We start from the raw sequence: 23,483 nt of genomic DNA, 5'->3' as shown, positions 1-23,483 counted from the left end.
ACGTCTTTAAATGTACACGAACATAGTCAAAGCAGGTTCGCGCGGGCCAACCGCTTTAACCCGCCTGACCGCTTTTACTCGAATGAGAATTTAGGTTTTTCCGGCGGGTATTTTTTTGTTTTAATGTTTGTACAATGAATAAGGAGGCATTAATTGCTGCCGTTTTTGAAAGATCCCCTATTTTGGACACGAGAGAGAACGACATTTCACTTTCTTTCAGTATCTTATTTTAAGTTATGAAATAGATGATGATATTCTCCATAAATTATTTTTTCGCGATTAAGAAAATGTACACAAACTTTTTTCTTTTCAGTTTAGTGAAAACAGAATCAAAAGCCATCATATCGTCATCAGAAGACGAAATTTTGCTATAAGTTTTGAACGCTTTCTCTTGCTTTTACCCTCTTCACTGTGTTACCATTCCCGCGCGCGACAACCGCTCAGATTCGCGCGGTTTGCCCCTAAGCGGAAACCGCTTCCACTATGTGTGCCGCCTTACATTGAAATTTATTTTCAATGGCTGGTTTAAATAATTCTTTAATAGAAAGGAAGGACATGTACGATTATGCCTTGAAAATATAACCTAACCTAACTTTATGTACGCATTTTAGCATTGGATCTAAGCTCCAAACTTGACATATGACACCGTTGCCATATCCTCAATTTTTTCATACTATCACATTACATAAAGGTGCATTTAAAAAATCGCTTTGAAGTAAAGTTTTGAAAAGTAAATAATAAAATATCAGTGTAAATACTGGATATAAAAATAATATTAAACAAAATAGCACACTTTCTGTGGACTTTGCAAATCATTATTACTAATATATCTATGCAATCTTAAAATTCGATTACACTTAAAACAGCTGCTAAACAACTTTTCCCAAAAATGGCCTTTTTTTATAATTTGTTCAGACTATAAGTCGTTATCTTTATATATTAAACGTTCTTATACAATCTTATTCTTGTACATTATACAAGAAATAGACAAAAAAAGTATGGCAACATTGTGACTCTTCAGATGATAAATAAGTTCAATGTTATTCGAATTTGCAGTGTTGCCGGTGCAAATTCTTCTCGTATTCGCAAAATTAAATTCCAACAGAGGGCGCTCAAAATTTCAAAGATGGACGACAACTCTAGGAAAACAATTCATTTTGTCATTTGGCCTCACAGTTCTAAAACGTTAAATTAAAATCATTTACAGGAGTGTTTTGCCAAAGTAACCACTAAGTTTTGCCACTAAGACATCTTATAAGTTAAAGACGACTCAAAATTATGTTTAATCTGTATGCAATCATTAAAATTTGATGCTAACTACTGATTTGTTTTTACCTTTTTTTCATAAAAAAATCTGGTCCCCCGATAATCACACAGCGTAATTATTCATCTATCTTAGGATTTCTAATTTTGTTTTTAATTTAATTAATAGGTGCACTACAGTTTATTTTACACCAACAGATAACAATTTTTAATTAAATAAAAACTGGAAACTTGGAAACTAAGTAGGTGAATTTATTTTATAATAATTGTGTTCTGGAAATTACGAGGTGGTCGGGATATTTTGCATAATAATGTACATTCTATGGACAGAATATATACTACATTTTATTTATTTATTTAATTTTGCAGTCGTTTAAACATTAAAAAATACTACGTTTAATACAAACGTTAAATTAACAAAATGTGTGATTTAGCATTAGTTAGTTTAGGTCATTACGTAGAGTATAATAGGAATGAATACTGAGGAACACTGCAATAGTTTTTTTAAGTCGAAATTATTGTTAATTACAACATAAACTGACCGCAAATATGTACACAAATTAATGGCAAAGTCAATGTTTTCCTAGAGTTGATGCTTTTCAAATTCGCCACCAGGCGTCGCCCAACGTTCGTATACGAAATTTTTGATTCGAGTTAACTCGTATGCGAAAATATTCGATTGAATTCGAAAATACGACCCCAGGATTGATCTCAAAGTGTTGGTTGTTTTGAATGTTGTTGTGATGTACTTGTTTGTTATCCTTTTCAATATTTCTGACAAGCCCTTTACATATGGTATTGTTGTCATATAGCATAAACATATATATAGAGCCTTCTGTATTTTTGTCTTTTTTGAGAACGATTTCCGGAGTGGAAATCGAAACGTCAAACAGTAGTTAATTAAAAATGTAATTTTCAATACATCAACAATTGTGGCTCAACTATTTTTAATTCATTTTTTTAGTAGGAAATTCAAAGCATATGTTTGTAAATTTATTGCGAAATCAAATAGTTCTTGAATATCTAATCTAGCAGAAAGAAGCCATTTTTGTAATTAACTAAAATACACATGCACATTGATTTTGTTAATTATTTTGGTAATTAAAACATTCCTACAATAAACGTTTTTCAATAACTCAAATAATTAATGTTATTAGTATGTGGGTATTTAACGGTGTAATTTTAATGGAACCTTTCTAATAGTCTATTAAAAACACCAATACTAAGTTTACAATCAAAATGCAGTAGAAATAAACAAACCAAGACACGTTAAATGCTACTAGGAGCACTCCCGAATCATAATTTACAATGTATAAACTATGGAAATTATGATTTGGGATTTACAAGGTACACTCAGGTGCAAAAAAATCGATCCACTTAAAAATTTGGTAATTTTTGATGTCTCGAATTTCCTAAACATGTCCGATTTAAGTGACTTTTTACCACGTTATAGCCTTATTCATTAACAATATCGTTGTAATAATATTGTTGCTAGACAGGTAAACTGTCGTTGTATACCGGGTGTACGAATCAAACTGTGTTTTTTTTAAGTTCACATCACCCTGTGGACTATTCTAGCTTTTATAAAATACTGAAATTAAAACCCAACTATAGCCTCAGGTTTTCTTAACATTCTTTTTTTTTTGTTCATTTGCTTATGTTGGAGTGTGCAAGTAAACGGTGCAGATTCGTGAATTACAAAGTTTAATCGCAAAAGTTGACTTCTTCTTCTTAAAGTCCGTCTCCTATCGGAGGTTGGAAATCATCACAGCTATTCTTATTTTACTGGCGGTTGCCCTAAATAGGTCGATGGAACTGCAGCCGAACAATTCCCTCAGATTTCTTAACCAAGATATTCTGCGCCTACCTATACTTCTCTTACCCCTGATTTTACCCTGGATGATCAGTCGCAGCAGCGAGTATTTGTCACCTCTCATAACATGGCCAAAGTATTTAAGCTTTCTTCTTTTAACAGTAAGTACAACTTCACATCCTTTTCCGATCCGACGTAAAATTTCGGCATTCGTCACGTGGTCCACCCATCAACACCACATCTCAAAAGCTTCAATGTTTTTAATGCTGCCCATCTTCATGGTCCATGATTCAACTCCATATAATAAAGTGGAGAAGATATAACACCGCAGCATACGCACTCTCAGATCAAGATTTATGTCACGACTACAGAGAAATATTGTCATCTTGTTATATGCTGATCTAGCTATTGCTATTCTTGCTCTTATTTCTTTTGTTTGATCGCCTGTATGATCCAGGCAAGCTCCAAGGTATTTATAGGAGGATACCCTTTCTATAACGCGACAACCAAATCATTCCTGGGGTGTGGATCTTTTGTTATCACCATCCATTTAGTTTTTCTGAGGTTTAATGTAAGTCCGTAGCTGTTGCAGTAGTGGTTAATGCGTTCCATCAGTCGTTGCAGATCTGCAAGATTGTCTGCTAACATCACTGTGTCGTCAGCGTATCTCACATTATTGATTGTATTTCCGTTGATCATTACACCACAACTAACCTCCGACAGAGCTTCTTTAAATATGACTTCGCTATAAAAATTAAACAAAAGAGGAGACAGAATACACCCCTGTCTTACTCCTCTACATATTTTGATCTCCTCAGTCATTTCATCATCGACCTTGACTTGTGCTGTTTGATTCCAATACAAATTAGTTATTATTCTAATATCTTTTTCATCAATGTTCTTTTCGATTAGAAGTTGTCTCAGTCGGTCGTGTCGGACTTTATCGAAGGCCTTCTCAAAGTCTATAAAGCAGGCGTATACATCCTGATTGATATCCAAACACCGCTGAAATAGTACGCCCACACCAAAGAGCGCTTCCCTCGTACCAAGGCCGTTCCAGAAGCCCATTTGTGTTTCACTTATATCTTCTTCAAGTTTGCGGAAAATTCTATTATGAATGATTTTTAGAAAAACTTTAAGCATATGACTCATCAAGGCAATCGTTCTGTAATACGAGCACTCTTACATTTGATATTTTAGGTATTAAAATGAATGTGGACCTTACCCGGTCTTGTGGTATTATTCCAGTATCATATATGTTGTTAAATAACTCGAGTATCATGTTCATCACTTCTTCATCAATAAGTTTTAATACTTCAACCGGTATTTCATCAGGCCCTGGTGTCTTACCAAAAAAAGTTGACTGACAAAATTTAAAATTTAGATTTTTATTTACATTCGTGTTAAAACATAGAGTACAAAGAAGTTTTCTGGAAAGTTTTAGATCAAAATGTTGTATAGAAAACAAATGGTGCAACTTTAAACACCGACGATATAAATCCCCAAAATAAAGCTAATTTTTCTAGGTATTGATCAGGGGTGGTGAATAGCTAATTTTGGTCTCAATTGATGTTTTTGATGATGCTGAAATCGAAAATGAAGTTTATTTTGAATTTTAGGTGGGGGAACATTGTCAAAATCGCAATTTTACCATAAAATTTAAACAAATTAAACCACGTTTTTCTTAAAATTAAAAGTTGCACCATTTTTTTTTCTATAACATATCTAGATCTAAAACTCCCCATAAAACTTCTATGGACTCAATAGTTTAAAATAAACATGATCAAATAGATAAATTTTAAATATTGTCACCTAATTTTTGCGATTTAACTTTGCAATTCGCGAATATGCACCTTTTATTTAAAAAATTCATAACTTTTATGAGAAAAAAACTGAAAGTCTACAACAGTTTTCATAGTATTCAAAAAGGTGAGAAATATATGCTGTAAAAGTTTCATAAAAAATATTAAAATGGAACAGAGTTAAACGTACAAAAACATGATTTCATTTGTTTTTTCATTTTTAGGTTATAATTGCGATTTTGACAATGGTACCTCACATAAAATTAAAAATAAACCTCATTTTCATTTTCAGCACCATCCATAACATATACTAAGACCAAAATTATCTATTCACCGCCCATTCTCAGTATCTCGAAAAATAAGCGTTATATTGGGGATGTATAACGTCTATATTAAAAGTTGCACCATTTTTTATAAAACATTTGTATCTAAAATTTTCCAGAAAACTTTTTTGTACTCTATGTTTTAACATAAACGTGATTAATAAGATAAATTTAAAATTTCGTCACTTAACTTTTGCGATTAACCTTTGCAATTCACGAATTTGCACCTTGTACTTTAAAAAATTCATAACTTATTAGAATAAGAATAAAAGCTTGAAGCAGATACCGTTGTCTTCAGAAAAGTGAGCAACATATACTGTACAAACTTTAGAAAAAAAAAATAGTAAAATGGACCAGAGTTGTAGCGAGTTAAACGCAAAAAACGTGATTTCATTTTTTTTTATTTTTAGGGTAAAATTGCGATTTTGACAATATTTTCCCACCTAAAATTTAAAATAAATTTCATTTTCGTTTTCAACACAGTCAAAAACATAATGTTAGACAAAAATTAGCCATTCACCACCCATGGTCAGTATCTCGAGAAAAGCGTTATTTTGGGGATTTCTAATGTCGATATTAAAAGTTGCACTATTTTTTTTTAAAACATTTTGATCTACAGCTTTCCAGAAAACTTCTCTGTACTATATGATTAACATAAAGCAGATTAAAAAGCTAAATTTCAAATTTCGCCACTTAACTTTTGCGATTAAACTTTGCAATGCACAAATCTACACCTTTTACTTTAAAAAATTCATAACCTTTATCAGAATAAGACTAAAAGCTTGAAACAGGTACCGTTGTCTTCAGAAATGCTAGAACTATATACTGTAAAAATTTCAGAAAATGGAACAGAGTTGTAGCGAGGTAAACGCAAAAAACGTGATATTCTTTTTTATTTTTAGGGTAAAATTGCGATTTTGACAATGTTCCCCCACATAAAATTCAAAATAAACCTCATTTTAGTTTTCAGCACCATCAAAAACAGTTATTGTTACAGTATGACTAAAATTGGCAATTCACCTCTACGTGGTCAGTACCTGGTCATTTTGGGGGTGCCTGCCGCTCGTCTATAAAGCAAACTGTCATTATTTTTTTATGTAAAATTATCCCTTAAAGTTTGTCGCACTTATTTAGGAACACCCTGTACTGATGACGAACATGGCCAGTTGTTAAAGTACCTAACTTTTTTATTATCTAACATGTTAGTCCAGTCGGAATAGCATTTGACCTTGCATGCCGAGCTGCCCAAAATTTTATTTTTCTAATCTTTAGGGGAGTCAATAGTAGCCTAAATTTAACATCTCGAATGAATTCCTCCGTTACGTTAGCCGCCATCTTGATTTTAAAGGAGAACCTGTTTTGATCAATATCTCCGCCATTTTTCGACAAAAATGGTAGAAACTGAAATTGTTCCAAATAAATCGTATTTATAATTATTACAATTTCTTTTTAACAATTTTTGTCGTGATGTCGATATTTTCGTGTTAATTTTACTTACAGTAGGCGGTAGACGCCTATATTTTTGACTATGATATTGCGGAATGGGACGTTTCATCGCCGCCGTTTCGATGCCGCCAGTTCATCGCCAGTCCATTTCATCGCCGTCCTTTTCATCGCCGTCCGTTTCATCGCCAGTTAGTCAGTTGATTTTGTATTATGAGAGATGACACGACACGACGTTAAATTCAGTTCAAAACTTATGACAATTAAAAAGATAAAAAATATTATTATATTTACTGCTCTACTTCCCCGAATTACTGTTCTTTTCGAATTTAAAAAACAGTTTCTCTTGATTGGAAATGTTGACCGTGAAATTTAAAAGATTATCATTATAATATGTTTTATATTATAAAAGTTTAAAAGTCTATTAAAAGATTAAGTATGAATTCCTAGAATTCCTAATTAATACTAAAAATAAATAATAAATGTAACTGTCGAAAATTCGGAAATATATCAGATAGCGATTAACTGACTGGCGATGAATCGGCCGGTGATGAATCGGCCGGCGATGAATCGGCCGGCGATGAACTGGCTGTATCGAAACGGCGGCGATGAACTGGCGGTGATGAAACGTCCTAGCTAGACCCATGATATTGCATGTAACTTTATTGTAATATAATTCAAATCCTTCTCACCACTTAAAGTCCTATGTTTTGGCTATCTGTGGGCAAATTTTTAGCCAAATCGATTATGATGTATTTTGGGAATGGAGAAAAATGTAAAAAACGACATTTTAACGTTTTCTACACTATAAAATTTGGTCAAAAACTTGTTTTGAATCAAAGTAACTTGTTATAATGCCATATAATGACATTTTTGAGTCCCTTCTATTAAAATATTGTTTTCCATTGATACTTTACGATAGAAAATGCAAATTTGTTTAAATAAACACCAAATCACTGTAAAATCGCATAAAATTTTGAGAAAAAAAGAAGAATAATATTTTTTGAACTTAAATATCTTATTTTTACGTCCCGCAGAAGCTATATACCAATTTTCAGACAAATCGGAGATCCAAAATTTTTTTTGCTCCAAAATTGAGTGATTTGAAATGGAATCACCCATAAACATTATAACATAATTATTTATACAGGGTGTCTAAAAAATTTTTTTTTGCATTAAATTTATTGACATAAAAAGAAGAATGTATGTAATTTATTTAATTCAAAATACCTTTTACTAACCTCAGAAAACAGAAAAAAATGTTTATTTGAAAAATAATCATCGCTTTTCGCTTAAATTAAATGTTGAAACTGTCAAGATACAAGTGGTTGGCTGCATTAATATTGAATTTAAGCAAAAAACAATATTTGTTTGTTAAATAAACATTTTTTTCTGTTTTCTGAGAGCAGTAAAATGTATTTTGAATTAAATAAATTACATACATTCTTCTTTTTATGTCAATAAATTTAATACAAAATAATTTTTTTGGCACCCTGTATAAATAATTATGTTAATGTTTACACTACTGAATAGAGAATTGAATTACCTTTCAAATTAGCTATCACACGACATATATTCTCATTAAAAAAAAATCATCGATGACGTCACCACGCACAGTGGTTGACGTCACTAGTATAATATATATGCCAAAAAGTCGTAATTTAAAAATAAAAATTGACCTGTTTCGAGATTTTTTCCAAAATAATCCGTTCTCGAGAAAATAAATTTATTACAACCTTTACGTGCTCATATTTTAATATTTTATATTAAATTATTTTAATATTGCACAAAGCAAAAAGGTCTTTAACAAATTTTCAATGCTAATTCAGTATTATTTTGTTACTTTTTTTTATAAAAAATCTTTTGTGTCAATTTTTATTTATCACATCTAGAGAAAAAAATATTGATAAAAAAATTGTTTATAACAAATTGATGAATATTTATTGTTAAAAGTGTCATTTATATGTTACTATTTTTATAAGCTACCATAAACTAACAAAAACATTGAAATTGGTCCATTATTACCGAAGATATTGCAAAGTACTACTGCACCACTCTTCATGCAAAAAGTACTTAAGGTCGCTACGAATATCATTATTTTTTAAAATATTCTAAAATTATAACTCCATGTATAAATGACATTGTTAAGTAGTAGGGTTGATAGATGTACTCACGAACTTTAAAATGTTAATATTAATAAATACACAAATTATGAATTTTTAAACTTGTCTTGGAAAAAATATTAAGATAATAAAAGTTTTGATTCAAAAAGTATATAGAGTGGGTGATAAAAAATTGAACTTATTAAATGAGCGCTGAAAAACATATGTGGCGCCCTCTGGGCAGTACATCATTTTTGGTGGCGAATTTAGATTTCTCATCCCAAAAAACCCCCGCTTACCAAATTTCGTGTTACTATTCCATGCCTGTTTTGACACCCTGTATTTCGGTTATTATCAACTCTCGTACGAAGGTAAGTTAGCTTAAATCGACCTGTTTTAACCTCAGAAATCTAAGGTTAAGCTATGGCCCATTCTTTACGAAACACCCTGTATAAATAGTGTGATTATTTTAAAATATTGTTAGCCATTTAAGTCAAACTTAAATGGTTAATGTTGATAATACACATATGTCAGTAACTTACTTGTTTTAATTTTAAACCATTACTTGTTTTTTCATGTATCCCAATATTTAAATTATCTATGTTATAGAGCATATTAGGAGAGTTCAACAGAGAACAAGAAGCATTCATGAAATCTCAGAATGAAAACTCTGCCTCACCATTGCCCCCATGGGTAGGTTGTGCTAATGAAGAGGCTCTCAAGGATGAATGCCTCAGTTTGTCCATGGACCGTAGAAATTTCGTTCGTAGTCCACCAGCTGGTGTAGACTTCCAGTTCGACTACCAAGTGTCGTACCCAATTGCTATGGCGATAATGGAACAAGACCCCAACCTGGAAAAAATGCGTTACGAACTTGTGCCTAAAGTGTAAGTATTAATAAATATATTCTTCTGTTTCTTTTGGCAGCATAACCCTGGATAGGTCTTTGCTTGTCTAGCTATGTCCTTCCATTCAGATCTCTCTTGTGCCCTTCTTCATTGTCTTATGATCATGGTTTTCAGGTCGTCCACGTCATCCAACGATTTCGTTCTGAGTCTTCTTTATTTTCGGCTTCCATTCAGTGGCGTAGCTGAAGATTGCGGGGCCACCCCGCGACAATTTTTGTGGGGCCCCGTATTATAAACATAACGACAACTAAATAACAGTATAATTACTAAAATATGTGTAAATAGCATTATTTGGTCTTTCTTTAATAAGTCTTCATCAGTTAGTGTTAATAGAGTTTTTGGGAATAGACATGAAAACCTATACCTTCATGTCTCTTAATCTGTAATACTATATACTATATAATACTTAATCTATAATTCTTGCAACACTATATCTAAATTTACATTGAAAACATTAACTTCAAAACTTTTTTTGCTACAAGTTATTTTTTCGTCGCAGCTGAGCTCATCGTAAATTTTTTTATACGTTTTATGTGTTTATTTTTAAATTCCTATATAATCCCCACTATTCTGTTATTCCTGCTGCTTCTGATAAAATTTCATAAAACGAATTTCTCATTTCTCGAAGATTATCACGAGTTTTTTCAAAAAGTTGAAGGTTAACTCTGCCGTTTCAGATTGCAAAAGTTTTGATGTTAGATGAATAAAGTTAAGTATTTTAGATTGAATAGTAACGTTGGCAAATTAAAAATTATTCATATGCTCGAATAATGCATTAGCCTCTAATTTTTCATAGTTTTTTGATAGCAGTGAAATTCTCGTTAAAGATTTCATTACTTGTCAGAAAGCTCGACGCAAAGCCAAAACAGCATATCATGTCTGGATGACCACCGGGTTTCACATAACCTTTTTAAGTGTTGGCAAACGCGATAAATCCAAAGTCATAATAGTACATAGTACATTCCATCTTTTAATACTTGCACAAAAAAAACATATAATCTCTTAATTACATCGTAAAAAAACTCCTGTACAACAGCAACGGCATTATTTAACACTAGGTTCAGATTATGGGATGCAAAATGAACATAGGAAACTGTTTTTCAATATCAGTTATGCGCCTTTGTACGCCTGAATAAAGCAAGAAACCCATTATGAACGCCCGGCACGGCACAGCACAGGCCGGCACGTCCAAAAACCCATTTGTAACGGCCGGTACGGCACGGCATCGGAAAAATGATCATATATTTTAAAAACTATCGTAAGATAAAAGTTTTTAAAAGACATAAACTACACCATTTTAATGAATATGCATCATGTTAAAAAACGAATTTATGGTTAAAAGATAATGTACGTACCTGTCCATTGATCACAATTTTCGGATATTTGTACCCATGTATTGTCCTTTTTCTTACTATCATGATAACTTGAGTCCGATGCATCATACAAAAATGGGTATTCTCTGACACTCTCAATGAAAAGTTCTTCCATATTATTTTATTTCAAAAGAAACAACGCGCTTTCAATTAAAAAATCAACAATATATCTGCTTATACCAACAATTATGACGCACTGGCGCCGAATGGCCGTTCAGGCCGTTCGACTTCAACGGATTTTATTCTCCTCGGAGAATTCTGGCCGTTCCGTTTGCGTGCCGGGCCGAGCCGGCCGCTCATAATGGGTTACGTTGCATTTAAAACTATACAAATGAATTTGGACTGTCCTGTGCCGGGCCGGGCTGTGCCGTGTCGGCCGTTCATAATGGGTTTCTTGCTTTAAAGCAAGAAACCCATTATGAACGCCCGGCACGGCACAGCACAGGCCGGCACGTCCAAAAACCCATTTGTAACGGCCGGCACCGCACGGCACCGGAAAAATGATCATATATTTTAAAAACTATCGTAAAATAAAAGTTTTTAAAAGACATAAACTATCATGTTAAAAAAACGAATTCATGGTTAAAAGATAATGTACGTACCTGTCCATTGATCAAAATTTTCGGATATTTGTACCCATGTATTGTCCTTTTTCTTACTATCATGATAACTTGAGACCGATGCATCGTACAAAAATGGGTATTCTCTGACACTCTCAATTAAAAGTTCGTCCATATTATTTTATTTCAAAAGAAACAACGCGCTTTCAATTAAAAAATCAACAATATATCTGCTTATACCAACAATTATGACGCACTGGCGCCGAATGGCCGTTCAGGCCGTTCGACTTCAACGGATTTTATTCTCCTCGGAGAATTCTGGCCGTTCCGTTTGCGTGCCGGGCCGAGCCGGCCGCTCATAATGGGTTACGTTGCATTTAAAACTATACAAATGAATTTGGACTGTCCTGTGCCGGGCCGGGCTGTGCCGTGTCGGCCGTTCATAATGGGTTTCTTGCTTTAAAGCAAGAAACCCATTATGAACGCCCGGCACGGCACAGCACAGGCCGGCACGTCCAAAAACCCATTTGTAACGGCCGGCACGGCACGGCACCGGAAAAATGATCATATATTTTAAAAACTATCGTAAAATAAAAGTTTTTAAAAGACATAAACTATCATGTTAAAAAAACGAATTCATGGTTAAAAGATAATGTACGTACCTGTCCATTGATCAAAATTTTCGGATATTTGTACCCATGTATTGTCCTTTTTCTTACTATCATGATAACTTGAGACCGATGCATCGTACAAAAATGGGTATTCTCTGACACTCTCAATTAAAAGTTCGTCCATATTATTTTATTTCAAAAGAAACAACGCGCTTTCAATTAAAAAATCAACAATATATCTGCTTATTACCAATTATGACGCACTGGCGCCGACTGGCTGTTCAGGCCGTTCGACTTCAACGGATTTTATTCTCCTCGGAGAATTTTGGCCGTTCCGTTTGCGTGCTGGCCTGTACCGGGCCGAGCCGGCCGCTCATAATGGGTTACGTTGCACTTAAAACTATACAAATGAATTTGGACTGTCCTGTGCCGGGCCGGGCTGTGCCGTGCCGGCCGTTCATAATGGGTTTCTTGCTTAATATGTACCTATGTTACCGTAAAAACCAGATTTCAGTTAAAACCCGAATTTATTAGGAAAAACTAGTTTTACCTGTGGGCTTTAGATAATTCTAGTTTTAGCTAGTAAAAACTAGTACTATCAAATATTTTCAGTTAATTCTAGTTGAGACTAAACATATTTCAGTCAAAACTGGCTTTTACTCGGTAAATAATTTGCTACCCCTGTTGTTTGCAAATAATTTCTCTAAAACGTAAAATATTCTGGACAAGATCGTAAACGTAAAAAACTCAAATCTTTTTGACCACGCTGTTCTGTTATTGTCTTGCATCCAGGCTGATAAAATTTTCTTGATATCTTGGTTAGCTCGCTCGACTGAACCTTTACTCTGGCTCTGTGCCTTGGTTTTCCATCAACTAATTTTTTCTCAGGCCAGTATGACATTACCTAATTTATAACTGCATTACCGAACTCTCGGCCAAAAGTCAAGAATATATCCGTTAATAAAATTGATAAGCAACTTCTTCCGCCCTCTTACGTTATAATGGTCTCAGCAAAACAAATTTTGTTAAATGGTCCTGATAAACCATAATAAACTTGTAGCCGTGATCCTCTTGTGATTGCATATCGATCAAATCTACCTAAGAGCGACTTTTCATTTCTGAATGCAATATAGGTTTCGACACAAGACCCCTCTTCGCTCTACTCATCTTCCGTTGGCAGGTTTTACACATTCATATAAAATTATGAAACATATCAATTGTTATATTTGCGTGTTTTCTGGCGGTTTTGGTCTTCAACCTATCCCAACCTCCATAACCAATAGCAACGTTTAAAACCTCCATAACCAGTAGCAACAGGTTCAATTCTGTCAAAAATGTCTTCAGCAGGTACATAATATTGAAATTTGTTTAAGATTTCTAGTTTTAACTGAATTTAGCAGTCTAATGTAGTTTTGACTAGTTAACTAGAATTGTCTAAAGCGCGTAGTTAAAACAAGTTTTTCCTATTAAGTTCGGGTTTTAACTGAAATCGGGTTTTAACGGTAACATATACACCACTCTACTCTTGCCCCATCATACCTCTTTCCTCTGCAGTTGTATACGTAAAGGTGCTTTGATTGTATAAATTTTAAAATTTCATTTATAGCACCTTGTGCACTTTGGTCTAATATGCGAATAAATCCCAAACAACGTCCCACAACTTATGCTTTGGAGGGTAAATTATTTTCGTCAGAGTTATTTTTAGATGCCGGAAAATAAAACTAAGCTGATCGTCTTTGGAAATATGAAATATCTTGAGTAGTATCAAGAATTATTGAATAAAAACAACTTTTTTTAATTAAATTATTCACTTTGTTTTCAGTTTCTTAAACCAGCAATTTTATAACTTCGTTTGGTATTTGAGGGCTCATATAATTTGTTTAAGTTATTGTTTTTATCGGTTAATTTAACTAAAACAGGATCATATTTAGCTAGTAAAAAAACCATCGACAAAAATTACCTTTTTGGGATTCACTTTCGTCTAAACTACCAACATGTCCACGAAACGCTAAATTTCACCCAGAAAGAGTAAGAGTTATTACGTCAATTACCCGCTTCATTACTTCCTCCCAAATTCCCTATTTTGATGCTTATTAGGAAAATATGTTTTGGTCCCCAATTTAAAGAAAGTAGAAGTATTAAGCTTGAAGGCTTTAAGGGGCCCCTCCTAACGTCGGCCCCTCGGCTGTCAGGCCCTGCGGTCCTGTCAGCTACGCCACTGCTTCCATTGTAATATTTGTTCTGTTGTTTTTGCATGGTCTTGTCTCTGCACATGTCCCAACCATGATAGTCTTTGGCTTTACACAAATCTTACAATATCATAACCTTCATTCAATTCATTAACCTCGTTGTTTCTCCTGATTCTCCATGTGTCGTCTTCCTCTTGCACCGGGCCATAAACTTTTCTCAGTATTTTTCTCTCGAATGTCCTGAGTGGGGCTTCATGTTTTTTCGTCATTACCCAGGTTTCACAACCATACGTTACTATGGGTCTAATCAATGTTCTGTAGATAGTCCTTTCGTCTTTTGTCTAATAATGTCGATGTCATCAATCTTTTATTAGCACAGTATGAACGATTTCCGCTGGAAATACGTGCATTAATTTCGCTACTTTCTGATAAATACTCGCTACGTCTTAAATAATTCTTCTGATTGATTTCTGTGCCCAGATATGTGAAGGCATTCGCACTTTCAATAGTATAGTTGCCTATTATATAATTTTCATTGGTGTTTTTTTGACGGTCATGTACCGGGTGTCCCAATAAGAATGGCTCTCGGCCATATCTCAGGAACCGTTTATAGTACAGCTTTGAGAAAAAAATATTGATAATAAAAGTTACCTCGGGAAAAGCCTGGAAATTATTTTCATAATTGTAGGTCCACCGCTAAAGGGCGTAATTGAATATCAAAAATAAAAAACCAAAATTTTACAAAATTTACATAATGAAAGGGCACTGGAAATCCAATCATCGTATTCTTCATAAAATTCTGCGCATATTTGATTTCACAAGTTTAAGGCTACCTTTGCAAATAAGAGGTGGGGGTGAGTGGGAACCTTCTTATGAAAAAATGGTTGTACATCCGGTTCTGCTAAATCGAATTTTGCATACTTGGTCTTATTGAAAACAGCTCTTTTTCGTCAATGTAAGAGTCTTATTTTCGAAATAGCCTAATAAGTAATATGCAAGCTAAGAGGCGTTATTTAATTATTTTCAGAAATATAGTTTTCTTTGGAAAATATTAAATACAAGTATGCATTTTTAATCCTGTATTACAAAATTAGACCAAATTAGCAACATAATACCGAAAACCGCATGTCGATACCTTTTTTCTATCTCGAGATATCTTAAGAAATATGTAAATTTTAAACATAACTGTTACTGTCACCGGTAAACGAGGTTATGGAAAAGTAGTGTGCTATGGAAAAAACAAATAAACATTTTCCATATGTAAACGTATATAATTAATTAAAACCACAATAAGACAAACAACACTATAAAATATAACAAAGAAATAAAAGCTACTACATAGTCTTAGTGACTGCCTAAATGTTTGCCAATCATTTTCGATGCAAGCATTTACTCTTTCAAGAGTAGATTGAATGTTTTAGATTTAACTATTTTAGACTTTTATTTATGGGGACGGATTAAAGACCTTGTTTTTGCCGCTAGGCCCTATACTCGAGAAAACATAATCTAGAATCTAGAGAATACGAAACGCATTGAGCATTGAGAAGCATTGAGAAAGCAGAAATTGAGACTGCTGTTCAATCTACTCTTGAAAGAGTAAATGCCTGCATTGAAAATTTGGGCAACAATTTGAACATTTAGGTCGTCACTAAGAAGTAGCTGCTTTTATTTCTTTGTTATATGTATTTTATAGTGTTGTTTGTCTTATTGTTGTTTTAATTAATTATATACGTTTACATCTGGAAAATGTTTCTTTGTTTTTTCCATAGCACACTACTTTTCCTTAACTTCGTTTACCGGTGACATTAACATTTGTTTAACATTTACACGTTTTTTAAGATATCTCGAGATAGAAAAAAGGTATCGACATGCGGTTTTTGGTATTATGTTGCTAATTTGGCCTTATTTTGTAGTACTAGCTGGCATATATTACTTATTAGGCTATTTCGAAAATCAGACTCTTACATTCATGAAAAAGAGCTGTTTTCAACAAGACCAAGTATGCAAAATTCGATTTAGCAGAACCGGACTTACAGCCATTTTTTCATAAGAAGGTTCCCACTCACCCCCACCTCTTACTTGCAAAGGTAGACTTAAACTTGTGAAATCAAATATGCGCAGAATTTTATGAAGAATACGATGATTGGATTTCCAGTGCCCTTTCATTGGGTAAATTTTGAAAAATTTTGATTTTTTAATTTTTGATATTCAATTACGCCCTCTAGCGGTGGACCTACAATTATGAAAATAATTTCCAGGCTTTTCCCGGGGCAACTTTTGTTATAAATATTTTTTTCTCAAAGCTGTACTATAAACGGTTCCTGAGATATGGCCGAGAGCCATTCTTATTGGGACACCCGGTACTTCGTTTTTGCTTCGTTTATTTTAAGCCCCCTTTTTCGTGCTTCAGGATCAATTTCTTTGAACGCTTACATTAGTCGTGGCTTGTTCCTACTAATGATAGCTATATCCTCTGCATATGCAGTAATTTGCCCATTGCTACTTCTGCATATTTGCCCATTGCTACTTCTGCATCATCTTGTTTGGAGGCGTGGGTAGTCGTTGGAGCATATATCTGGATTACCTAAGGTCCTAAGGTTATGTATTGATTTACTTTAAAGATCACCTCGGGCTTGTGTAGTTAATTTTGGTTAATTGCGTGTGTGTTTTCTATGTATAATGAATCCTACTCCACCATTTGAAGGACTTCTCCTCTAAAATGAAATAAGTGAGCTGATTTAATAGTAATTTGTGCTTCTTCTCTTCGTTTTATTTCGCTGAGGCTGATGATGTTCCTTTTTATTGTTTTCAGCTCTTCCTCAAGTTCCATCATATTCTGTTCCGATATAATAGTTCTGACATTGTATGAAGTAATAATATATATTTGTTGTTTGTGGTAGCCTGATCTTCTCGTGAGATTGTTAGCACCCTCTGCTCCAACCATTTTCCAACCACTACCTTGATTGGGGATCTTGGAGTAATAATTGCAGAAAATATTTATTTCATGTTCCCCTTATACATTTTTGTAAATATTGTTCAAATGTCGACTCTCTCTCTCTCTCTTGTCGTTTCCTCCCATACTCCTAACAAAGGACCCCGCAACACTCATCATGAAAAAGTGGTCCCGGTCAAATTTAACGAAAATTTGGTCAATGATACTTCTCGATGTGTAGATTAAAAAAGTCCATAGAACCTGGGTCTGAATAACTACTATTCTCGAGCTACAGCCTTCTGAAGTTATTGGATTCGAGTGCTCTGTTTACGTTAAGTGCACTAATTGACGGTCAAGTGAACGAAAATATTTATTATTGCAAGACGGGAGACTCATTTTCTTCGGAGGAAAACCTCCGAAAAGTCCTCATAAAACTGAAGAAGTGTGATATAAAATGTGCTACTCGAGCGATATAAGAATTATCATGTTTTTATGAATGCTTCACAGTTATGCAATACCAGCAAAGCTGCAGTTCCGCCTTATCTTTAGAATACCACTGAACAGTGGCGGATCTAGGGAGGGAATGAGGGAATTCCTCCCGTAACACGTTCTAGAACTAAAGAAAAACTTGTCAAAACATAAAAAATACATTAGCTGACATGAAACTTGTCCCGCATATCAGATATAAGAGAAGTAGAGAACATTGACTTGATCTCAATAAGAAAAAAACAAAGTACCTGGTAGTTAGTAAACGCTAAATATTAATTACAATTGTCTATGGAAAAATCGGGTTTAAGTCATCTTTGACTATCTATACGTTAAGATTTTGCTGATTTCGGTTAGATGCATCATATGTCGTGTTCACTAACGACCTATCAGGATACTTAACATTGGGTTGATGTCTTGCAAAGCCTAAAAACCATAAAACACTGGTTATATGAGCACAAGTACTCACAGTTCTTGCACCAGATTGACAGGTACAGTAGTACCCGCTAATCGGTTCTTGTGCAGGCTCATCTTCATCAACCGTGTAGGAAATGAATATTTGGTGTTTTGGAGCTTGCCGAAACCTAGAAAATATTCGAACTCTTATGAATCCTGCTCATCCATATTCTTATCAATTTGAAACTCTTCGTCATTGTCTCTAATTATTTTATCTTGTATGTAAGCGGGTGCCAGTTTAATTTGATATATTTCAATCGTAAGGTCTTTTAGATATTTTAAGTCGAAACAGGAAAGTTGGCAAATCGTGATTAGGAAGCCTTTCCCATTGACCATTTCTTCTAATCAGATTTATCAGTCTCAACTCTAGCTTGTGCAATATTGGGAATTAATAACCTCTGTAATAATTGTTGAGCATCTTCAGCTGTAGCACCTTCAATTGTACAATATTTTGTATTAAAAAGTTCATCATCACTGGCTCTAGAACCCCTGGTTGACCTCGGCCTGTTCAAGAATCGGTTCTATTCCTTCCTATCCTTCGCCTTGGCTTTCCAATTTCATACTCTTAACACCCGTAACTCGTCTTCCACCTGGTCCTTAAATCGTACTCTGGACCTACGTATTTTCCTCACACCATCCGGTATTTGGTTATAAATGTGTTTTGACGGCTCCATCTCTTTCATTTTCGTTAAATGAAGAACATTTTTTTCTTTAATTCTTGAGCATGTTCCGGGTGGAATTACCCCATTCCCCCTAGATCCGCCACTGTTCAGTAGAGTTCTAAAGATAAGGCGGAACTGCAGCTTCGCTGGTATTGCATAACTTTGAAGCATTCATGAAAACATGATAATTCTTATATCGCTCTAGTAGCACATTTTATATCGCACTTCTTTAGTTTTCTGAGGAGTTTTCGGAGGTTTTCTGAAGACTAAAATACGATGCATCTATTTTTGACTACGAATTCATATACAATACGCAAGTATGCATGCATGAAATGCATGCATTTCTTCTTCCAATAATAAATATTTTCGTTCACTTGACCGTGAATCAGTGCACTTAACGTAAACAGAGCACTCGAATCCAATAACTTCAGAAGGCTGTAGCTCGAGAATAGTAGTTATTCAGACCCAGGTTCCATGGACTTTTTTAATCTACACATCGAGAAGTATCATTGACCAAACTTTCGTTAAATTTGACCGGGACCACTTTTCCATAAGGAGTGTTGCGGAGTCGTTTTCTCCATTGGTCTTTATCTTCAGCAGCTCTAAGCGTTTCGCAGAATGAGTGATCGGCTGAATTCTGAATTTGGTCTGACCATCTGGCTGGTGATCATCCTCTTAATCTTCTCCCCGGAACGTTTCCAGAGACAATGAATCTCACTCTCCATAATTATCTTCTGCGAACCACGTGACCAATGAACCGAAGAATTCGGTGCAGACATGTTGTGGACAGGCTTTTTCTAATGTTAAGTTGTTTAAGAATTGAATCGTTAAAAGTTAAACCTACCCTACCCATCATTTTAAAGCCATCCTCATAGCATATTCATAATAAATATTGAATAAATCAGGTGATAAAACGCATCCTTGTGTAACCCCTCTCTCTGCTCTTGATACGCGTGAGGACCTCTGATCTAGTCATCTTCTTTACGTGCCATCTCCGCGACGGAGGTTGGCAATCATCATGGCTATTCTGATCTTTGATGCTGCTGCTCTGAATAGTTCGATTGATGTGCATCCGTATAATTCTCTCAAGTTACGCAACCATGAGATTCTTCTCGTTCCTACACTTCTTCTGCCTAGGATTTTCCATTGTGTAATTCTAGTTATACTGTTGCTATATTGGACTGGTGTAGATGTTTATTAAGTGTCACCAGGTGTATCTGTGCACCCATTTCTATTAAAATGCACCAAAGATTTATCCAGCTTACACAATCGAATGTTTTCTGGTAGTCAACAAAGCATATTACCATCTCTCTTCAATCATGACCCCCCGGAGGGAGTGTAGTGGTCGACGTGACGTCGTGTATTGTCCGTTTCCAAAGATCTCTGTCTCTGGCCAATTCTTTTAACTCATGCATAGGTATTTTGCATTTTCCTGTAATTTGGTCGATCCATTTTGTTGGGGATCTTCCTCGTGATCTTGGCTTTCTACTTTTCCTTGGGTAATAAGTCATTCCATGTTTTCTGTGTCTGCTCTCATAACATCTCATAATTCTCATTATCACAGTTACTTGAAATTCTCTCGAGTTTTCCGTGAGTTGTCTCACATTCAATATCGACAGTGTAGATCCATAATTTGAAAACCCGTCCAGGTTTTTACTACCATTAGACCAAATTACTGCCTTATTGTTGCAGTGCTGTGTTGAGCTTTGGTAACAATAAACGCAAATGCAGGACAGAAAAAATATAATAATAATTGTCTTCTCACCATTTTATTTTTTTTCAGAATTTTAGAAGAAGATTTCTGGAGGAATTATTTTTATCGTGTAAGCCTAATTTGTCAAGCCAATGAATTATCTTTTATGTCGAGAGAAGGAGATAGTCAATCTGCTACGGAAACCTACACCTCTGATCCACTCATAGGTAAGTAATCTATGACCTATAGAGCGTTTCACGGTAAGAATAGAACATTGCGGAGAGAGCCCCATGTATTTCTTACGGACGATAGAAGTGCGCCGATGCCACGCCGTACTGACTAGAATGAATCGTATATCGGCAGTCGAGTATCCACTCTTGCGCGATAGGTTTGGCAACACTGGTCTCCGTAAGCGTAACGTTCTATTCTTAACGTGAAACAAAGTATAGTGGTTAACAACTTCCCCTATTTTTATTGAAAGTTGGTCATGAATAAAACTGTAACCTCGAAATATTTTGAATATTTTATTCTATAATTATGTTATCAACTGTGAATGATTACAGTTAAAATCGAATTAAATTTTAAACGGTTTTTTAACAATGTTCAGTTAATATAAATTCTTTATACTACAGAAATAATCTTAACAAGTTAAATATCTCAATAATTTTCACTTTGTCTATAATTTTTTTCACGCTTCTACGGAAAATATTTCAAAAGCTCATCCGGCAAATTTTGAATGGAATTAAAAGTGAAATATACATTTCGTGTTCCAACATGTGCCAAACATGATCCAATTGTGATGCCCAAAATGTTCCAATTGTGATGCCCAAACAAGCTCTATCGAGTTTAAATCTGTATGATATGGTGCGAGCCAATATGTAGTAATAGCAAATATTTCTAGCTTTTAGGCAACCTATAATTTTACTCTTTGTTGATGCGGATGAGCGCATGTTCGTGTTTTATTCTCTTGAGTATTGTGATAATGTGCATTCCGTTACAATGACACTGTTGTGAGGTAGATTATTTAACAATTGTTCATATAACCACTTTTTGTAGCTAACAAAATTCATATCATCATGGTAATCACTTGATTTTGTTTGGAACTTTCATGTCATGTAAGATTCACTGACAAAACCTGCTGCTACACTTCGTACCTGCTGCTACAGCTTCGTTCCCTACAGTCACAATGATTAAACGTTGGATTACTGCGATGATGGCTTGAAAGTAAATACGTGCCATAAGTTAACACAATAAATTTTTTTCGTTTCTAAAATGTTTAAAATGTTTTAATTACATAGGAGGAACGATAAATTCAGAGTCATGGCTTATCTTAAAGTCACTCCAAAGAAATAAGATAGAGAAAATCAAGATCGGTCAAATCAAAGAAAAAGAGTGGCAAGAATACTATAAAAAATTGCTAACCGAAAATCGCCCCCAATTCAAAGAATCAGAAAGAGACGGGATAGAAATCTATACACATGATGAAATCGAATTAAGTCTAGCTGAAGTAAAAAGAACGACCAAAACTCTAAAGAACAAAAAAGCAGAAGGCCCCGGTGGAATACCAAATGAATTGATAAAGAACGGATCGGAAAAGCTATTTCGCATGATACACAAAATGTTTGAGAGAGCACTGAATGGAGAAGACTTACCGACAGAATGGACTCAAGCATATATCTTCGGCTGTATGCAATAGTGGCTTAACTCAAAAAATGACAAAATTGAGTTAACATCACCAGAGGGCTAGAAAAAGCCTTATTTATGACTTGCAAAACTGGCACAATATTAATAGCAAAAATGTCCGCCAGACGTCACTAGTGCCACTATGACATGTTGTCGGTTGAGATAGATTGTTTCTTGCAGTACTGGCCCTTTTTAGTTGTACAGTGAAAGTCGAACCATATCGATATCAAGTTTCTGTGCAATACCGGCACTTTTGAGTGTTGTGCCACTATAGCAGACAATTTTAGATATTTTCAAACTGTATCAGTGAGAATATTAAAGTTGTGTCACATTAAATAAAAGGATTAATTCGGGTAGTTAAGAAAAAATAGCCCTGGAAGATGCTTATAATAACCATCATAAGGAGAAAAACTTAAGCCGGGAGCTAAAAACACTTGACCAAGATAATGTAACCAACTTAAAAAAACTTGCTTGTTTTGACCTACAAGCTACTCCACCGACACCAAAAGGAGACGTTTCCGCTTTCTATTATAAATTTAAGCTGTCAACATATCATTTCTCTATTATGTGAACTTCAGAAAAAGGGACTGGGAAATGTACACAGCTATGTTTGGCACGAAGGAGAAGGCATTAAAGGTGCCATAGAAATTGGTTCGTGCCTGCTGATGTATTTGGAACAGACATCTCTAAAAATTGGTGGTGGCTAAGGAAAAAACAAATATGTACCTAATTTCAATGTATCAGTACGCTGTAACTCATTTCAAAATTTCTTCTATAACTCATCGCTATTTAGTTGTCGGGCATACTCAAAATGAGGGTGACAGCTGCCACTCTTTGATAGAAAGAAATATCACGAAAGCTTTAAAAGGAGGGCCTATTTATCTATCGACTCACTACGCTATGCTAATCCGAACTGCTCATTAAAAACAACCATTCGAAGTACACGAACTAAGTCATAATTATTTTTTTGACCTGAAAAAGTTAAATATTAAAACATTACATTACAGAACAAAATATTACATTAAAAATTATATTATTGCCATTTGTTATTAAAAAATATTGCAGTAAGTTCATTTTGTCTAAGACAGGTTCACTACTAGTGTAATTTGAGGGCATGAGTTTTTTTTTTCGAAAACTTTCATTCTCCCGGTAGAATTTTCTTATAAAATATCTGAATAATAATT

General features: G+C 34.5%; 1 protein-coding gene across 4 annotated transcripts in view; it reads left to right on the top strand.

Moving 5' to 3' along the window:
- The window catches only part of LOC114336211 (synapse-associated protein of 47 kDa), a 161,356-nt gene that overhangs the window by 83,506 nt on the left and 54,367 nt on the right, over window positions 1-23,483 (top strand). For all 4 annotated transcript variants that reach the window (XM_050663315.1, XM_050663318.1, XM_050663316.1 and 1 more), the window contains exons 5-6: window positions 9,356-9,633; window positions 20,707-20,843. In XM_050663315.1, the coding sequence (XP_050519272.1) occupies window positions 9,356-9,633; window positions 20,707-20,843 (415 nt within the window). The remainder of the gene's footprint in view (window positions 1-9,355; window positions 9,634-20,706; window positions 20,844-23,483) is intronic.

Source organism: Diabrotica virgifera, chromosome 10 (genome assembly GCF_917563875.1).
Source record: "Diabrotica virgifera virgifera chromosome 10, PGI_DIABVI_V3a".
Classification (NCBI taxonomy): Eukaryota; Metazoa; Arthropoda; class Insecta; order Coleoptera; family Chrysomelidae; genus Diabrotica; species Diabrotica virgifera.
This window is presented reverse-complemented; position numbering and strand designations above follow the sequence as displayed.